General features: G+C 43.5%; 1 protein-coding gene across 1 annotated transcript in view; it reads right to left on the bottom strand.

Annotated features, from left to right (window-relative positions):
* The window catches only part of LOC141087532 (gamma-aminobutyric acid receptor subunit beta-4-like), a 432,014-nt gene that overhangs the window by 197,751 nt on the left and 212,989 nt on the right, over positions 1-21,274 (bottom strand). Inside the window, exon 4 of the mRNA XM_073573100.1 lies at positions 8,639-8,859. Coding sequence (XP_073429201.1) covers positions 8,639-8,859 — 221 coding nt within the window. The remainder of the gene's footprint in view (positions 1-8,638; positions 8,860-21,274) is intronic.

Genomic DNA, 21,274 nt, shown 5'->3' with positions numbered 1-21,274 from the left:
ATACTCAGTTTCTTCCTGAAAATGATTGCAATCACAAATTCTTTGGTATTATTATCTTCATTTAATTTGTCTTAAATGAAAAAAACACAAAAAGAATTGTCCTAAAGCCAAATTGGATATAATTCCACACCAAACATAAAAAAGAGGGTGGACAAAAGTATTGGCACTGTTCGAAAAATCATGTGATGCTTCTCTAATTTGTGTAATTAACAGCACCTGTAACTTACCTGTGGCACCTAACAGGTGTTGGCAATAACTAAATCACACTTGCAGCCAGTTGACATGGATTAAAGTTGACTCAACCTCTGTCCTGTGTCCTTGTGTGTACCACATTGAGCATGGAGAAAAGAAAGAAGACCAAAGAACTGTCTGAGGACTTGAGAAACCAAATTGTGAGGAAGCATGAGCAATCTCAAGGCTACAAGTCCATCTCCAAAGACCTGAATTTTCCTGTGTCTACCGTGCACAATGTCATCAAGAAGTTTAAAGCCCATGGCACTGTGGCTAATCTCCCTAGATGTGGACGGAAAAGAAAAATTGACAAGAGATTTCAACGCAAGATTGTGCGGATGTTGGATAAAGAACCTCGACTAACATCCAAACAAGTTCAAGCTGCCCTGCAGTCCGAGGGTACAACAGTGTCAACCCGTACTATCCGTCGGCGTCTGAATGAAAAGGGACTGTATGGTAGGAGACCCAGGAAGACCCCACTTCTTACCCCGAGACATAAAAAAGCCAGGCTGGAGTTTGCCAAAACTTACCTGAAAAAGCCTAAAACGTTTTGGAAGAATGTTCTCTGGTCAGATGAGACAAAAGTAGAGCTTTTTGGGCAAAGGCATCAACATAGAGTTTACAGGAGAAAAAAAGAGGCATTCAAAGAAAAGAACACTGTCACGCTGCGGCTGCCGCGCGCTCCTCTCTCTGCCTCCTCCCGGCCGCAGCCTACCCTTCCTCCGGCATCCCGCTTCCCTCTGCGCCGCCGTCCTCGGTCCTCCCCGGCTCCTCTTCCCTGTCCGGCGGTCCCCTTCGTCCGGTCTTCCGGACCGCGCCGGGTGCGCGCTCCCGCCCCTCCTGCTCGGCGGGCGCGCGCACATACTGTGCCTGGGCACGCGCGCTCCTCCTCCTCCTCCTGAGGACGCGCGCCTGCTCCTCCTCCACCTTAGGTCACGACCCGGAAGTCCTCCTACTAGCCCCTATATCTGGCCGCCTCTTCCTGCCAGCGGTGCCTGAGTATCACTGCTTTTCCCTAGTGATTTTGGCCGCCCTCTATGCTCGCTATCGCGTCCTGTCCATCCGTGGCTCGTTCACCTCTCCTTTTTCCTCTTTCCTAGGTCCTGTGTCTCCCAGCCGTGCCCGCCTGTCCTGTGTCTCCCAGCCGTGCCCGCCTGTCCTGTGTCTCCCAGCCGTGCCCGCCTGTCCAGTGTCTCCCAGCCGTGCCCGCCTGTCCTGTGTCTCCCAGCCGTGCCCGCCTGTCCTGTGTCTCCCAGCCGTGCCCGCCTGTCCTGTGTCTCCCAGCCGTGCCGCCTGTCCTGTGTCTCCAAGCCGGTACCGTCAGTCCTGTACCCCCAACCCGGCTCTAGTAGTCTGTCTGTCGTTACTCTCCAGGGTACCAGCTGCCGTGGTAATAGTTACCCGCGGGCTTGCCCCAAACGCTCCCTGTATAGGGGGTGGTCCACCTGGTCAGCTCGCCCCCAGGAGGTTCGTTGCCACGGTCTAGCGGGTCCACCCCAGGTGTACCTTACAAACACGGTCCCTACAGTCAAACATAGCGGAGGTTCCCTGATGTTTCGGGGTTGCTTTGCTGCTTCTGGCACTGGACTGCTTGACCGTGTGCATGGCATTATGAAGTCAGAAGACTACCAACAAATTTTGCAGCATAATGTAGGGCCCAGTGTGAGAAAGCTGGGTCTCCCTCAGAGGTCATGGGTCTTCCAGCAGGACAATGACCCAAAACACACTTCAAAAAGCACTAGAAAATGGTTTGAGAGAAAGCACTGGAGACTTCTAAGGTGGCCAGCAATGAGTCCAGACCTGAATCCCATAGAATGCCTGTGGAGAGATCTAAAAATGGCAGTTTGGAGAAGGCACCCTTCAAATATTAGGGACCTGGAGCAGTTAGCCAAAGAAGAATGGTCTAAAATTCCAGCAGAGCATTGTAAGAAACTCATTGATGGTTACCGGAAGCGGTTGGTCGCAGTTATTTTTGCTAAAGGTTGTGCAACCAAGTATTAGTCTGAGGGTGCCAATACTTTTGTCTGGCCCATTTTTGTAGTTTTGTGTGAAATGATCAATGTTTTGCTTTTTGCTTCATTCTCTTTTGTGTTTTTTCATTTAAGACAAATTAAATGAAGATAATAATACCAAAGAATTTGTGTTTGCAATCATTTTCAGGAAGAAACTGAGTACTATCTGACAGAATTGCAGGGGTGTCAATACTTTTGGCCACAACTGTATTTTTGTGCAACAGATGTAACTATAGGGGGAAATGTGTATGATACAGACACACTCACTCCTGGGGACTGTACCCTCCTGAGAGAGAGAAAAAGCTTTTGCTCCTCTAAAGGTTTAGCATTTTTTTAATAAACCCTTAATAATAATTTATAAAGAATAGTGAATATTTTACTGATCTCTGTGGGTCCGACCATTAGGACTCCCCACCCTCGCAATCCCGACATTGGAGCACTGGAACCCAGTAATTGTGATCTGGAGAGCACTGACTTGAATGGAACGGAGGAGCAGATGCAAGAGTGGACAACCTCTCTAACCCCTTCACCCAATAACCTGTTTTTATCCTCATGACCAGGCCAAATTTTACAATTCTGACCAGTGTCACTTTATGGGGTAATAATTCTGGAACACTTCGACAGATCCCACTGATTCTGAGAATGTTTTCTTGTTTGATATGACTTGTGCTTATGGGTAAAAGAAAAATGGAAATTTGGTAAAAATTTAGAAACTTTCGCAATTTTCAATTTTTTTATTTTTATGTCCTTAAATCAGTGAGTTATGTCACACAAAATAGTTCATAAATAACATTTCCTATGTGTCTACTTTACATCAGCATAATTTTTAAAATATCCTTCTTTTTTGTTAGGAAGTTAGAGAGGTTAAAAGTTGACCAGCGATTTTTCATTTTTCCAACAAAATTTACAAAACAATTTTCTTTAGGGGCTACATCACATTTGAAGTGACTTTGGCGGGCCTATATGACAGAAAATATTAAATATTGCACCCCTCAAGGTACTCAAAAACACATTCAAGAAGTTTAACACTTTTGGAGCTTCACAGGAATTAATGCAATGTGGAAAGAAAAAATTAAGATTTTAATTTTTTCACAAAAATGTACTTTTATTCTTAAAGTCTGCATTTTCACAAGGATGATAGGAGAAAGTGAAGCACAGAATTTGTTGTGAAATTTCTCCTGAGTACGATGATACCCCAGGAGTGGTGGAAAATCACCGTTTGGGTGAACGGCAGAGCTCGGAAGGGAAGGAACACCATTTTACTTTTTGAACGCAAAATTTTCTGGAATCATTAGCAGGCACCATGTCGGGTTTGGAGAGCCCCTGATGTGCCTAAACAGTGGAAACACCCCACAAGTGACACCATTTTGGAAACTGTAACCCCTCATGGGATGTATCTAGATGTGTGGTGAGCACCTTGAACCCCCCAGGTGCTTCATAAAAGTTTATAACGTAGAGCCATAAAAAAAAAAAAAAAAATTGTACAAAAATGTTCTTTTAGCAACAAATTTAGTATTTTCAGAAGAGTAACCAGTATCCTACATGTAATCAGTAACTCCTTTACAGGCACAGTGCACAGCTCAGAAAGGAAGGAGCATCATATTCTAGTACAGATTAGTGGTACAATTGGTAAGGCAGTGTTATTCTTCTGGTCAGTACGTTTACAACAATAACTCATTTATATGTTTCTATGTTTTGGTGCTATTTTATAGAAAAAAAATAAATATTTGCATCGCTTTATTCTGAGAGCTATAACATTTTTATTTTTCCGCCAACTGAGCTGTATGGCGGCCCTAGTTTGTGGGACAATATGACGTTTTCAGAGAAACCATTTTTTATTTACATTTGTCTTTTAGATCGCGGTTTAATCCACTTTTTTTAGGCAGTATGATAAAAAAGCATTGTTTTTGTATTGTTATTTATTTTTACAGTTTTATAGGTCAGGTCATTCAAAACGCGGTAATATTTAACAGTAATAAATTGGAAAAAGAGGGTGGGGAGTAATAATTTAAAATGAAGCAATCTGTGTCTTTCAATTAAAGGATTTTTTTCAAGCTATGTATTTTTTACAATATGGCTATGGGGTTAGTAATGAGGCCTTGTATACACGACTCTCCATTACTAACTCCTGGGTTTAATGTCAGCGGCCTTAACACGGCTGACATCAACCCCAACCCTATCACCCCACTTGCCATCACACAAGGGCAAGTGAGAAGAGCGAGGCTAAGCGCCAGATTTGGCGCATCTTATGAATGCGTTATTTCTGGGTTGGCTTAGGGCTGATGTTCTTTGTCCAGGAGGGGGCCAATATCCATGGCCCCTTTCTAGCCTATGCTGGTTATTACTTATAGGCGAGACCCTATGTCATTTTTTGGGGTGACTCCCCCATTTTAATAACCAGTAAAGTCTAAGTATTCAGCTGTGGGATGACATTAATAACCTGGGGAGCTCCATGTTTATTACCCCCTTTTCAGGCAATAAACATCAGCCCCCAGATATCTGCTTTCCCTCAGCTGGTTATTAAACATTTGGGAGACCCCACGTCATTTTTTAAAATTATATATATATATATATACACACTCACTGGCCACTTTATTAGGTACACCATGCTAGTAAGGGGTTGGACCCCCTTTTGCCTTCAGAACTGCCTCAATTCTTCGTGGCAGAGATTCAACAAGGTGCTGGAAGCATTCCTCAGAGATTTTGGACCATATTGACATGATGGCATCACACAGTTGGCGCAGATTTGTCGGCTGCACATCCCTGATGCGAATCTCCCGTTCCACCACATCCCAAAGATGCTCTATTGGATTGAGATCTGGTGACTGAGGAGGCCATTTGAGTACAGTAAACTCATTGTCATGTTCAAGAAACCAATCTGAGATGATTCGAGCTTTATGACATGGCGCATTATCCTGCTGAAAGTAGCCATCAGATGTTGGGTACATTGTGGTCATAAAGGGATGGACATGGTCAGCAACAATACTCAGGTAGGCTGTGGCGTTGCAACGATGCTCAATTGGTACCAAGGGGCCCAAAGAGTGCCCAGAAAAAATTCCCCACACCATGACACCACCACCACAAGCCTGAACCGTTGATACAAGGCAGGATGGATCCATGCTTTCATGTTGTTTACGCCAAATTCTGACCCTACCATCCGAATGTCGCAGCAGAAATCGAGACTCATCAGACCAGGCAACGTTTTTCCAATCTTCTACTGTCCAATTTCGATGAGCTTGTGCAAATTGTAGCCTCAGTTTCCTGTTCTTAGCTGAGAGGAGTGGTACCCAGTGTGGTCTTCTGCTGCTGTAGCCCATCTGCCTCAAAGTTCGACGCACTGTGCGTTCAGAGATGCTCTTCTGCCTACCTTGGTTGTAACGGGTGGCAATTTGAGTCACTGTTGCCTTTCTATCAGCTCGAACCAGTCTGCCCATTCTCCTCTGACCTCTGGCATCAACATGGCATTTCCGGCCACAGAACTGCCGCTCACTGGATTTTTTTTCTTTTTCGGACCATTCTCTGTAAACCCTAGAGATGGTTGTGCGTGAAAATCCCAGTAGATCAGCAGTTTCTGAAATTCTCAGACCAGCCCTTCTGGCACCAACAATCATGCCACGTTCAAAGGCACTCAAATCACCTTTCTTCCCCATACTGATGCTCGGTTTGAACTGCAGGAGATTGTCTTGACCATGTCTACATGCCTAAATGCACTGAGTTGCCGCCATGTGATTGGCTGATTAGAAATTAAGTCTTAACACACAGTTGGACAGGTGTACCTAATAAAGTGGCCAGTGAGTGTATATCTTCTATTCTATTTTGAGAGTTGGGGTTATGCATTTACTATACTCGGCTGATGAAGCGTCGTGTTTCCTATAAGATGGGTGCATTAAAAAAACCTGGTCCATGCAATTTTTTTCTTGCACCCATTGACTCGCATTGGCAAGTCTCATCTGATATATATGTGGCCACTCTCAGCATGCTGAAAATTTTTTTTTTCAATCCGATCCGAGCTGACAACGATCTGAAATGAGAAAAAAATTGCAGATGAGCACCGAATCATTGAATAACATTGGTCAGAGTGCAATCCGATTTTCTTATTGAGTGCAATGAGACTTGCCAATGCGAGTCAATGGGTGCAAGAAAAAAATTGCATGGACCAATTGCACTCATCCATTTTAAACACAGACGGGTATGATAGATAAAACACTGATTTTATAGAAACAGCAACACAACCCAGTAAGTGGCATCGCTGAAATCATAGTGCCTGTGCCTACATCATGCTGCTCTCAAATTACATAGCAAAGAATTAGTAAAAACCTGCTGACAGATTCTATTTAAGAAGACTTTAGTCTTTTCCCCGATCCTACACAGGAAATCTCAATTTCCCCCTAGAAACTCCCATTTGTGGGCAGAGTTTGTGTAAACCCCATCTTTTATGGACTGGACACTGCATATACAGTATGCCAGGACTGCTTCTAAGAACTTGTGACAGTCCATGAATAATAGAGTTCGCTGTCATATATGCTTTATGTAACCTACCAGGATCATACGCCGCTCTCCATGCTGCACAGCCCTGCTGCAGAGTTGTTTTTCCTCTTATTGCTGTTTTATCCCGAGATGGATTTCCTGATATCATCTCACTTGTTACTGTTGTGGTTGAGTATTTTTGTTTTTTTCAGTCGGTCTGTAGCTTACTAAACTTTTTGCTCCATTGACTGTAGTGCTGTCTTTCTGATATTTGGCTGTGTTTCTGATTTTGGTTTTGTTTGCTTACTGATTATGGTTTTCTTTCTGTCGTGAGGTCCTCCTCACCCAAGGCCTTTTAAGGCTGGCTCAGGCAGCCGTGTGCTTTTTGAGTATTCAGGATGCATATCTCTTGGCTATCTCATGTATTACAGAACTTGAACTCATCATCTACTATTCATCTAATCAGCTATCCAGCAAACTTCTGTGTTTGCTACTCAACAATCTGCAACTACTTCCCACCTCAGTCCTGTAAATAAGGAGGCTATTATACTTTCAACTCTGCTACAGATACCTATCACCAGACTCCTTTCAGCTAATAATGATGCTGTCCACACCAATGTTTTTGTAAGACGGGTATCTCATTATTATTTACGGATTCATCAATTCTATCCTCTGGTTAACCATTTGGATACTGCAACTTCCTGATTGCACACGTATCTGCCATTAGCCACCAGATTGCTACATGTTCCTAATTGTATTAGGTCTCTGCCATTAACCATCTGTCTGCTGCAAGTTACTTATTGCAAAGGACTCTACCATTGACCATCTGCCTGCTGCAAGTTCCTGATTGTATAGGTCTCTGCCATTAACAGCAGAAATGCACCAAAAACCACACACAATTGTTATGAATGGGTCACCGAGGAGGATGGCAGGAACAGGCCAAGCCACTAGAAGACCAAAGAGGTTGGTAACTAAGTGGATTGCAGACCCCTGATCCTATCCGCACAACTAGCAGTAGCCATGGAGCATTCCTACGATGACCTAGACGCTTTGTCAGAGCCGGAAGACTAACTAAGCCTAAAGACAGAAAGATGAAATCTAAACTGCCCCGGAGCAGATCCCCAGAGGAATTGACAGCCCCCAAACATATATTGTCGGTGAGACAAGATGAGACACAAACACAGGCAGAGAACAGACTGAGCAAACGGTGGGGCCCAAGCTGTCTAGACAGGACAGGCCAGAAAAAGATACTGTCTGCAATCACGCACAAAACCCTGAAAAGTCCAACACTTCTGATATACAAAAATACCTGAGATCACACGATCTCACCCCCGCTAGATCAGCACTCTGGTATAAACTGGCAGTAAGCAAAAAGATACTAACATAACAGGGGACTGAACAAGCTGCAACATATGAAGCAGGGCCCAGCGCTGCCCCCAGCAGGAAGCACGCTGACCCCTAGCAGCAAAACAGAAAGCAAAAAAAGACACAACCAGATTAGATGCAAAGGATTAGCAAAAGAATCACTTAGCTGAAAATGCAGATCAGGCAGGGGACAAAAGAGCTCTGAATGCACACAGAGGAAAAAATCACCAGCAACCTTCAAGAGCAGCCAGCTCCATTATATGCTCCCAGCCAGCAATCCCGGATTCCCAATTATCATCGTCAGGTGGAGAACCTCCATCCACCTGGCCAGCTCCACTACTCTAAGTAACCACCAGAGGGAGCAGAGGGAGCTTCAGCTCAGAAATCTGAGCAAAGGAGTTCACAACACACAATATTGTTACACCACATATTAAAATAAAAAACTCAACCAAAGCCTGGAAAAAACACACCAAGGGTCATTGGCTACGTCATATAGCTGCTGGATGTGATGTCACTATGTATGAAGCGATCCAATTTATAAGGGGTAACAAATAAAAGCTCACCTTAGTCCATAGAGAACAGTGCCATCTGGGTGCAATCGGATCATTCGGTTCTTGACTGTTACACCATGCAGAAAGGACTTTTTATCATTCAAAAAGTATGTATCCGGAAGCCAGAGCTGGTCGGCCACTCGGTTATCCAACGTGAGGTTGAGAGGTAGGGCAGTATATGCCAAGCGCTTATCACGCCAACTCTGCTGGAAATACATGGTGATGGTATAGTCCTGTAGAAAAAAATCATAAACCTATATGAGCAGAATTTTGAAAAAGTTTTATCAATTTTTAAACATGCAAATGCTAATACAGTTGAATTCACTCTATATGACTGAAGACTTGTGAAGAGAGATGAGCAAACTGTAAAGTTTGGGGATTGTAACGTGCTGAACTCCTTATACATACTTTTCCTGAAAATTTGTTTTACAGTTTGGGAGTCCGGGGAGAGAGATAGAGATAGCGAGAACTAAAGTTTGGTCTGGTACAAGAACCTGAGCTTCCACAGGTCCATTCATCCCTATTTGTGATTCCTCATATTCCGTGCATTGTACGCTGCTGGACTCTCCAATGCAGAGAGTGACTGATCACGTGACTTCAAGTATGTGATTTGCATACATATGGTCATGTGCCGACTAGACTTGCGAGGCCTCATCGAATACAAGTGAACCGAGCAAGGCCAGACACGTTTAGTCAGAATGTAGCTGAAGTATGCAAATCACATACTTGTGGTCACATAATCACCCGCTCCTTGTGCCTGCTCCAGAGAATCCTGACAGTGAGTTACAAGTCAGAGACAGAGGTTTGGCTTATCAGCTCCTCAGCCCTGAGTGCGTACTGTGCACACTATGAGGATTCATATAGAGAGACTGCAGACTTGAGTTTCAAGTCTCAATAACCCCTTTAAAGAGAACCTGCTGGCTAATTCATACTGCCTGAACCCTGTGAAGCAGGAATCAGAGAATGGCTGCTTTATTTCAGTCCAGTATACTTTACTCAGAAATGTGCAATACTTGAGAGAAAACATACTCTGATGACTAGTCCTGGCACATGGCCAATGGTTTCTCCACTTGAATGACATTTTTACTGGCCAATTTTTTGTTGCAATGTTTTTGTTGAATTTACTCTTAAAGGGAATCTGTCAGTCACATCAACCGTCCTAAGCCGTCCATATGGGCACACAGGTCATAGAAAGCTGAATAAAATGATACCTTGATATCTGCGATTTGATGCCTTATTACAAAGAAATCCACATTTTTCTTAATATGTAAATGAGCTGTTGAGCTCTATCGGCTGGAAATAGATCTCCCTGTGATCTTTCTCCAGAGCTTATTTTATATGAAAGGGGCATTACCAGTGTGAGACATGTAATGACTGACCATCTGCTCTTCTGATCTACATGCCTCACACTGACAATGCTACCTGTCATTTATAATAATCTCTGGTGGCAGATTATTAGGGAGATCTATGTCCGGCCAAGAGATCTAAACAGCTCATTTACATATTAAGAAAAATGTGGATTTTCCTGGAATAGAACATCGGATTACAGATAGCAAGGCATCATTTTATTCAGCTTCCTATGACCTACATGCCCATATGGATGGCTCAGGAGGGGTGATTCTACTGACAGATCTCCTTTAAATATGCAATATCTAAGCTTTTCCCCTTCAGCTTTTAGTTAGTAGATTTCCATTACAGCAGCTCTATTCCCCAGTTGCAGGGGAAAACAACAGTTTCAAAATATCCCCCAAATGTCTTAAGCCTTTATGGGGAACACTAAACATTTGGTAACTGTTGTAGTTTTTACGCCAGTTCCACTAACTTGCCCAAAAGTTGGTGCAGCTTAGATACGAGATCGCTCCGCCTACAAATTCATCACAATTTATGCAAATTACAACAGAAATCTGCTCCATTTCTTATGCTGGAGCACGCCATCTGACTTATGCACCAAATTCATGCCTCAATAAGTTTGGTGAATCTTATTCAAGCACATCTTTTATTAAGACGGCCATGTTAATATAGTTAATCCTGTATTATCAATTACAGATGATATATATATATAGCATCGTCATTTGCCCTCTGACCACTGGAACTCCATAAGTTCCCGGTTTGATTGGAGTGGTAGTCCTTGCATCACTCCACCTCCATAAATGATAAGTGACGACTTGGGTATCTTCATCAGTCTCATGCTGACACACTGTTGATGTAGAGGGCTTTTGGGATCACCATTCAAGGATTGGTGTGGGTCTCTGAGGTTGGACTCCCATCTATCATACATTTACCACTTATTCCAGGAAAGATAACCCACTACTGAAAGAAGAGAGGGGTAAAATACCCTGACTTCAGAGTAAGTGATGTATGTCTATGTGCCTTATGGGTGCGTGGAGAAATAGTATGTATGGTATTTTGTTCTGTGGTTTAAATTAAGTTAAGAGTCTCTTATATAAGTCACAACATCCTAAAAAACAAACACTCCTAATTTTGGTGTGATCTGCTGCTTCTGCATCACCCTCTGAAGGGTTCTCAGAGATCAACGTTTCTGTATCCTGTTGAATGTTGATAAATGTTTATGAGAAAAAGACTTAAGGGGTTTTCTCATCTCCAAGATCATATCCCAATATGTAGCAGGTGTAGTAATAATAATATTAGCAAATACCTTCAATAAGAAATATAGTATAGTTCTTCTGATTAGCTATGTTGTTTACCCCATGTGCAGGACATTGCAGTAGCTTAAGTTTCCATGGTTATGACAAATAACTATCACTACATGTGTGGTCGTAACCATGGATGTCTAAGCTACTGTAATGCCCTGCACAAGGGGTAAGTGACATAAAGTTCACCTGACAACCTACTACATTTCTAGTTACAGGTATTTCGTAATATTATTATTATTACACCTATTACATATTGGGATACCTTTTTAATTACCCCTTCAGGCCTACTGTTAGAGTTACAAGAAAAAATATATATCAAGTGGCTGTATATCCAAACACTGGGAAAGCCTATAAACATGACGTACAACCAAAACATGTTCAATACAATTTATTACGATTATTTGCAATCAGGAAAGCTTGATAAAAATGATTCAGGGGAAAGGGATAGCACGGGATAAATACACGACATAGGGGTGCGTCAAAAAATTATTTCACATAATATCATAATTATACTAAATTAATACAATGCTTGTATAAAAGTGTGAGATATTTGCCAGTTGGATCGAATAAGGCGGTTCAGACACTATAAGCTAGTTGCCAAAGAGACCAGAGCGTGGGTAATAAATGTATAATTATAATAATAATAATAATAAGTTCTAATTAATTATAGATAAGAAATAAAGAAATAAATACATAAAAAATGTAAATTTAGATGTCAAACAAATCAAGGAATCATATACAGTTGGTACAGAAAGTATTCAGACCCCATTACATTTTTTTTGTTTTGTTTCATTGCAGACATTTGGTAAATTCAAAAAAGTTCATTTTTTTCTCATTAATGTACACACTGCACCTCATCTTGATTGAAAAAAATAGAAATGTAGAAATTTTTGCAAATTTATTAAAAAAGAAAAACTGAAATATCACATGGTCATAAGTATTCAGACCCTTTGCTTAGTGTTGAGTAGACACACCCTTTTGAGCTAGTACAGCCATGAGTCTTTTTGGGAATGATGCAACAAGTTTTCACACCTGTATTTGCGGATCCTCTGCCATTCTTCCTTGGAGATCCTCTCTAGTTCTGTCAGGTTGGATGGTGATCGCCGGTGGACAGCCATTTTCAGGTCTCTCCAGAGATGCTCAATTGGGTTTAGGTCAGGGCTCTGGCTGGACCAGTCAAGAATGGTTACAGAGTTGTTTTGAAGCCACTCCTTTGTTATTTTAGCTGTGTGCTTAGGGTCATTGACTTGTTGGAAGGTGAACCTTCGGCCAAATCTGAGGTCCAGAGCACTCTGGAAGAGGTTTTCATCCAGGATATCTCTGTACTTGGCCACATTCATGTTTCCTTCAATTGCAACCAGTCGTCCTGTCCCTGCAGCTGAAAAACACCCCATAGCATGATGCTGCTACCACCATGTTTTACTTTTGGGATTGTATTGGGCAGGTGAAGAGAAATGTCTGTTTTTTTCCACACATACCGCTTAGAATTATCACCAAAAAGTTCTCTCTTTGTCTCATCAGACCAGAGAATCTTATTTCTCATAGTCTGGGAGTCCTTCCTGTTTTTTTTTAGCAAACACTATGCGGGCTTTCATATGTCTGGCATTGAAGAGAGGCTATACCAGCCAGGTAAAGTCTATACCGGCCACATCCCAGCCAGGTAAAGGCTATACCGGTCGCATCCCAGTCAGGTAAAGGCTATACCGGCCAAATACCAGCCAGGTAAAGGCTATACCGGCCACATCCCAGCCAGGTAAAGGCTATACCGGTCGCATCCCAGCCAGGTAAAGGCTATACCGGCCAAATACCAGCCAGGTAAAGGCTATACTGGCCACATCCCAACCAGGTAAAGGCTGTTATGATTGAGTCACCGTAGGAGGCAAAAACAGAAATGCTAGCTAAGTCCAGAAAACCAGAGAGGTTGCCAGCTATTGGATTGCAGACCCCTGATCCTATCCACAACAACTAACAGTAGGCGTGGGGGGTTCCTACGATGCCCTAGACCCCTCGATCACAGCCGGAGAATCACAGCCGGAGAATTAAATAGGCCTAAAGAAAGAAAGGGGAAATCTAAACTGCCCCAGAGCAGACCCCAAAGCAATAGGCAGCCCCCAACATATAATGACGGTGAAGCAAGATGAAAACACTAACACAGACAGAAAGATAGACTGAGCAAAGACGGGGCCCAAGCTAACTAGATAGGAAAGGACAGGAAGGCTGCTGTCTGCAATCCGTGAAAAACCCTAAGAAAATAAGAGCCAACAGACTGACAGTGAAAAAGGCCCTGAAGACGCTAGGCTTCAAAAAAGCTATGTCAGTACTCAGGAATATTCTGAAGACAGAGCAAACGGCAAAAGGAGATTCAGCTCACCCCAGCAGAGAATGGCAGAATCCAGAAAAGCAGGGAAAACAAAAACAAAACACAAATGCTAACAGGCAAAGCAGAAAACTTAGCTTTAGAGGAGCAGGAATCAGACTGGTGTCCTAGAAGTCCACAGAGAAATCACCCGCAGGGCAGAAGGGTGTCGGCAGCCATATATCCAGTCCGTGATTCCACTCAGCCAGTCATCCTCATTAGGCTCAGGTGCCTGATAATCAGGCTCATTACCTTCCTTTACCAGAATAGGGAGTAGTTCACCAGACCTCAGTGACGAAGGGGAAAATGAACTCACAACAGTACCTCCCCCTTGAGGAGGGGTCACCGAACCCTCAACCACGCCACCAGGGCGATCAGGGTGAGCCCGATGAAAGGCACGCACCAATCTTTTGGCATGAATATCAGAGACAGAGACCCAGGAATTATCCTCCTGACCATAACCCTTCCACTTAACCAAATACTGGAGTCTCCGTCTAGCCAGACGGGAATCCAGTATTTTCTCTACCTCATATTCCATGTTACCTTCAACCAATACAGGGTCTGGAGGTGCCACCCCAGGAACAACTGGTTCAACAAACCTCTTCAACAAGGACTTATGGAACACATTATGGATTTTAAATGTGACAGGAAGAGCCAAACGAAAAGAGACCGGATTAATAATCTCCAAAATCTTGTAAGGTCCAATAAATCTAGGCTTAAACTTAGGAGAAGCCACCTTCATAGCAATATTTTTTGATGATAACCACACCATATCACCAATCTTAAACTGGGGACCAATGGTCCTATGTCGATTGGAAAACCGCTGGGCCTTTTCCTGGGAGAGAGATAACTTATCAACCACTTGGTCCCAGATCTGGTGCATTCTCTCCACCACAGTGTCAACACCTGGGCAGGCAGAAGGCTCCACCTGCCCTGAAGAAAATCGAGGATGAAACCCAAAGTTACAAAAAAAAGGTGACATCAAAGTGGCAGAACTAGCTCTATTATTTAAAGCAAATTCGGCCAAGGGCAAAAATGAAACCCAATCATCCTGATCAGCGGAAATAAAACATCTCAAATACGACTCCAAGGTCTGGTTTGTTCTCTCTGTCTGCCCATTGGTCTGAGGGTGAAAAGCAGAGGAGAAGGACAACTGAATTGCCAGCTTGGAACAGAAAGTCCTCCAAAATCTAGACACAAACTGAACTCCTCTGTCAGATACAATGTTCTCAGGAATCCCGTGTAAGCGAACCATCTGTTGCAAAAACAGGGGCACCAACTCAGAGGAAGATGGCAACTTAGGGAGTGGTACAAGATGAACCATCTTAGAGAACCTGTCACGATCACGTGTGTCTGGTCGCAGATGATGCCACAAGGCGAACCCAAAACACACGTGACCCTGGATACACCGCCTCCAGTGGGGCGAATTTAAATAATAGAACGTGCAGGTGGATACGCCCCCTCCACCTGGCGAATTTAGGAATTACACGTTAACATATACATTTCTGGAAACACCGCCTCCAGTACGGCGAATTTAAATAATAAGGGGGGAACCTGGGAAACTTTAACAATGGTGGGCCCTGCGATAGGGAATGGGGACATGGAGACCTCCTAAGCTCCCCTGAGCCAGTGTCCCTGCACTCCTAACATTCCCTATACAGGCTCCGAACCTGTCGCCGCACGCGTGCCTCAAAACCCTGGCTCGCCCTGCGCCTAAACCCTCACTAGGGAATAGGTCGGTGCGGAGACTAATCCCACCACTGCACTAATAACACACATGAGGAAAGAGACAATACAGGGGAAACACCACTTATCTTTGCTCTGTTGCGTACGCTCCTAGCAACAGAGCCCACCACCTGTGCATCTTCTCCTCCACCCTGATCCATCACCATAACTGGATCCGTCACCATCGTGCAGCCTGGGAGCAGAGTCCATCACCACTTGCAGCAGTCCAGTACACAGAGTCCCAAGATGAGTCCAGCCTCTGCCAAGAATCCAAGCATGCTCGAGTCCAGTTCTCAGCAACCAAGTCGAATATGCTGAGTGCATCTCTCTTCCAAGTCACCACACCCCTAAGCCATGCCAGCACTTCCCGCCGACACCATAAACTGCGACTCCACCAGGCCATGCCAGTCCTTCCTGCAGACACCATTAGCTGGCACTCGTTCTCTCTGGCTGACTGCGCAGGACTCCTATCCAGCTCCATCCTTCCACCAGGCTCTCCAACTCAGCAAGGAATATCACCCGCAGTGAGTGAACACCCTGAGACCCATTTATAGAGTGTCACACCTGAACCATAATTAAGTGCAACCTAACCTAAGGTGCAATACCACTAACCACCACCGGGGACAGTCAAAACACCTTTGAACTTAACCAAAGTAAAAAAAGTTCACTTTGTGCTTTTAAGACCGCCAGATCCAACACTGGATCATGACAGTACCTATCACAAATCACCCAAATAACAGTCATTCTTTGAGAGACCGGCATATCAGAGATGAAATCCATTGAAATATGGGTCCATGGCCTCCTGGGGACCGGCAAAGGCATCAACAACCCACTAGAGCGAGAACAAGATTTAGACCGGGAGCAAGTCCCACAGGACTGCACAAAATTCCTGACATCATGAGGCAAGGTGGGCCGCCAAAAAGAGCGACTCACCAGATCTCTAGTACCAAAAATACCTGGATGACCAGCCAATGCAGAGCAATGAACTTCAGACATCACTCTCTTCTTCCACTGGTCAGGAACATACCACTTTCCACTGGGACAACGCTCAGGTTTGTCCTCCTGGAACTCTTGCAGAGCAAGTCTCAAATCGGGCGAGATGGCAGAAAGAACTACCCCTTCGCCTAAGATGGTAGCAGGCTTGGTCACCACAGGAGAATCAGCAAAGAAACTCCTAGAGAGGGCGTCTGCCTTGACATTCTTAGTTCCAGGAAGAAAAGAGACCACAAAATCAAAACGTGTAAAATACAAGGCCCACCTAGCCTGTCTAGGGTTCAAGCGTTTAGCCGACTCTAGGTAAATCAAATTCTTGTGGTCAGTGAGGACCACAACTTGATGTTTAGCTCCCTCCAACCAATGTCTCCACTCCTCAAATGCCCATTACATGGCCAACAGTTCCCGATTCCCCACATCATAGTTACGTTCAGATGGAGAGAACTTTCGGGAAAAGAAAGCACAGGGATTCATTTTAGATGTTACAGGATCCTTTTGGGACAAAACAGCTCCTGCACCAATCTCAGAAGCATCCACCTCTACCTGGAACGGGAGTGAGACATCAGGTTGCCGCAAAACCGGGGCGGAGGTAAATCTTCGCTTCAGCTCCTGAAAGGAAGCAACAGCCTCCGGAGACCAATTCAACACATCAGCACCCTTCTTAGTCAGATCAGTCAATGGCTTGGCAATACTAGAAAATTTTGCTATAAATTTCCGATAAAAATTAGCAAAACCCAAAAACTTCTGGAGGGCCTTCAAAGAAGTGGGCTGAACCCAATCACAAATGGCCTGTACCTTGGCCGGGTCCATTTCAATAGTTGACGGAGACAAAATAAATCCAAAAAATGAAATCCTCTGTACTCCAAAAAGGCATTTCGATCCTTTGACATACAGGGAATTCTCCCTCAAGATCCGGAACAGAGTCCGAATATGTTCCACATGAGAATCCCAATCCTTGGAGAAGATCAAAATATCATCCAGATAGATAATCAAAAATTTATAGACAAAGTCTCGGAAAATATCGTTCATGAAGCACTGGAAGACAGAAGGGGCATTAGTGAGCCCAAAAGGCATCACCATGTACTCAAAATGTCCCTCCGGAGTATTAAACGCCGTCTTCCATTCATCCCCCTGCTTAATGCGGATAAGATTATACGCCCCCCTGAGGTCAAGCTTGGTAAACCAGCAAGCACCTCTAACTCTAGAGAATAGATCCGAAATCAGGGGTAATGGATACTGATATTTAATAGTAATTTTATTGAGGGCACGATAATCAATACAAGGCCTTAAATAACCATCCTTTTTGGCCACAAAAAAAAAAACGGCACCTAAGGGTGAAGAGGATGGTCTAATATGACCCTTCTCCAACGCCTCCTTAATATAGGACCGCATAGCCTCGTGCTCGGGTACAGATAAATTGAAGAGCCGACCCTTGGGAAATTTACACCCTGGGCTTAGTTCAATTGCACAGTCATAACTCCTATGAGGAGGCAAGGACGCAGACTCTTTCTCACTAAATACATCATAAAAGTCTGCCAAATAGTCAGGAACATCATGCGACTGAGGAGAGGTGGAAAAAAATGGAGCCTCACTAAAGGCACACCGACAACCCCAACTCACCACAGACACAGATTTCCAATCCAAAACTGTATTATGAATTTGCAACCAGGGAAACCCCAGAACAACGGCATCATGCAGACCATGCAACACCAAAAATCTGCAATTTTCTTGATGGTCTGGGGCGACCCGCATGACCACCTGGGTCCAAAACTGAGGTTTATTTTTAGCCAAAGGAGTAGCATCAATCCCCCTCAAAGGGATAGGCGTCTGCAGAGGTGTCATCGGAAATCCACAACGTTTAGCAAAATCCAAGTCCATTAGGTTTAGCGCTGCTCCCGAATCCACAAAAGCCTTGGCGGAAAATGTGGACAGGGAGCAGATCAGAGTAATTGCCAGAAGAAACTTAAGTTGAACACCACCAACAGAAAACGTGTGCAAAGCGTTTCTCTCGTTTAGGACAAACAGAAATAATATGCGAGGCATCTCCACACAGCTTATTACGCCTTCTGAACTCCTGACGTTGCGCCTTAGACAAAACTCTATCACATTGCATAGGTTCAGACGTCTGTTCAACCGGTGGCAACACCTCTCGTGCAATCCTGCGTTCACGTAAATGCCGATCAACCTGAATGGCTAATGACATAGAATCGTCCAGACCAGAGGGAACAGGAAATCCCACCATAGTATCTTTTACGGCTTCTGACAAACCCTTCCGAAAGAGAGCAGCCAAGGCATTATCATTCCAGGTAGTAAGGACCGCCCACTTTCGGAACTTTTCACAATACAACTCTGCAGAATCTCGTCCCTGGTTCAATGCCAACAGGGTCTTTTCAGCCTGATCAGTAGCATTAGGTTCGTCATACAACAACCCCAAAGCTTGAAAGAATGCGTTCACATTAGTCAGAATAGGATCACCTGGTTTCAAAGAAAACGCCCAATCCTGGGGATCGCCACGCAGCAAAGAGATGACAATTTCAACCTGCTGCGCGGAGCTCCCTGGCGAGTTAGGCTTCAGGGCAAAAAATAATTTACAATTATTTTTGAAACTCAAAAACTTAGATCGATCCCCAAAAAACACATCAGGTGTAGGGATCTTTGGTTCAACAGCATGCGAACGAGCAAGGTAGGCGGAAATTCCCCGCACTTCCGCAGTGAGCTGCTCCACACGATCAGACAATTGCTTTATCTCCATTGAGAGAAAAAAAATTCCCCCTACGGCCTCAGAGATATAGAGGAAAGAATATACACACCTTTTTTTTTTTTTTTTAAACAAAATTCTTTCCTGCTATTGAGTACCCTAGGATCTGCGGTAGGGCGGGTGATTCAACAAAAGGCTACACCAGCCTCTGCGTTTTTTTTGTGTGTGTTTGTTATTTACACACAGAATAAACTGAGCTGTGGTCCATGTTTCAAATCTTAAATATGTCAGTTTCTCTTGCGTGTACACTGAGTTTTATGTGCAGATTTTCCCCATAGGCTGGGGTCAGACATAACGTACAAAAATATGGACCGTATTTTACGGTCGTAATACGCAGAAATGTTCCCTGAACAGTGATCCGTATGTCATCCGTTGTCAAGGTTTGGCTCCATTTTTTGCACATGTAAGCATCCGTATGTCGAGATTTTCACGCAGGCTTGCAAAATGGACATATAATGGATCTCAATGACAAGTTAAAACCCAAACAAAAGAATAGATATATACACATAAAATACATACATATATATATTTATATTTCATAGAGTTCTACATAGCAGAATAGCCGCTAAATCAATTGTCGGGGTCTGTAAAATCAATACAAAACCCGACATGAAATGACAAATGGTTTACACACAGTAAACCATTTCATTTCATTTATATTTTTATATGTCTTTGACTAATAATTAGATTATGGTTTGTGTGTAATATTTGGGACATCTAGGTGTTAAATTAAGGGGTTAATTCATTGAAAAAAAATGTGTGGGCTCCGTGGTAAAATCGCAGTCAGAGAGGGAAAGCCAGTGAGTGAGGGCAGAGATTATTAGCCTTGCGAGGGACCATTGTTTTTGCCCCCCGGCTACAAAAATCTGCCCCAGACACCCCAGAAAGGCGCATCTATAAGATGCACCTTTTCTGACACTTAGCCTCTCTATTCCCATTGCCCTGTAGACACCTATCCATTATTAACCCTAGACTACTAAAGGGTTAAAAAAAACACCCACAGACATTATTTAAAAATTATTTTAATGAAATAAAGACACCAAGTTTTTGACCAAATTTTTTTATCTGCTAATCCATAAATAAACCATGGACCTGTAAAAAAAAATGAAACAAAAAAGCAACAATATCCTTACATCTCTGCTGGTCAGTCAGGTCCCCCGCTTCAATCCATCACAAGCGGTTAACAGGTTTACAACGGGACCGGTGCTAATGCAGCCAGCCCACTGTAAACCATTGACAGAATGAATTAGTTTATCTCTGCGCAGCCTCCCCAGCTGACCGGAGATGAACTAATGAGTGTGGGAAAGTTTCTCCATTTTTTAACACGCTCATTAGTTCACCTCAGGTCAGCCAGGGGCCTCCGCGCAGCCTCACTGACATCCCTGCCTGAGGTGACATGACAATTGATTTAGCAGCTATTCTGCTATGTAGAACTCTATGAAATATAAATATATATATATATGTGTGTCACAATTACATGTATAGATATATTCATATATGTATTCTGTGTATACAGTCATATGTTAAAGTTTGGGCACCCTTATTAATGTTAACCTTTTTTCTTTATAACAATTTTGGTTTTTGCAACAGCTATTTCAGTTTCATATATCTAATAACTGATGGACTCAGTTATATTTCTGGATTCAAATGAGGTTTATTGTACTAACAGAAAATGTGCAATCTGCACTTAAACAAAATTTGACCTGTGCAAAAGTATGGGCACCTCAACATAAAAGTGACATTAATATTTCGTAGATCCTCCTTTTGCAAAAATAAGAGCCTCTAGTCACTTCCTGTAGCTATTAATGAGTTCCTGGATCCTGGATGAAGGTATTTGAGACCATTACTGTTTACAAAACAATTCCAGTTCAGTTAAGTTTGATGGTCGCCGAGCATGGACAGCCCGCTTCAAATCATCCCACAGATGTTCAGTGATATTCAGGTCTGGGGACTGGGATGGCCATTCCAGAACATTGTAATTGTTCCTCTGCATGAATGCCTGAGTAGATTTGGAGCGGTGTTTTGGATCATTGTCTTGCTGAAATATCCATCCCCTGCGTAACTTCAACTTCGTCACTGATTCTTGCACATTATTGTCAAGAATCTGCTGATACTGAGTTGAATCCATGCGACCCTCAACTTTAACAAGATTCCCGGTGCCG

This window comes from Dendrobates tinctorius, unplaced genomic scaffold (assembly GCF_039654945.1).
Source record: "Dendrobates tinctorius isolate UK_male_01 unplaced genomic scaffold, ASM3965494v1 ptg000034l, whole genome shotgun sequence".
In the NCBI taxonomy this organism is placed as follows: Eukaryota; Metazoa; Chordata; class Amphibia; order Anura; family Dendrobatidae; genus Dendrobates; species Dendrobates tinctorius.
This window is presented reverse-complemented; position numbering and strand designations above follow the sequence as displayed.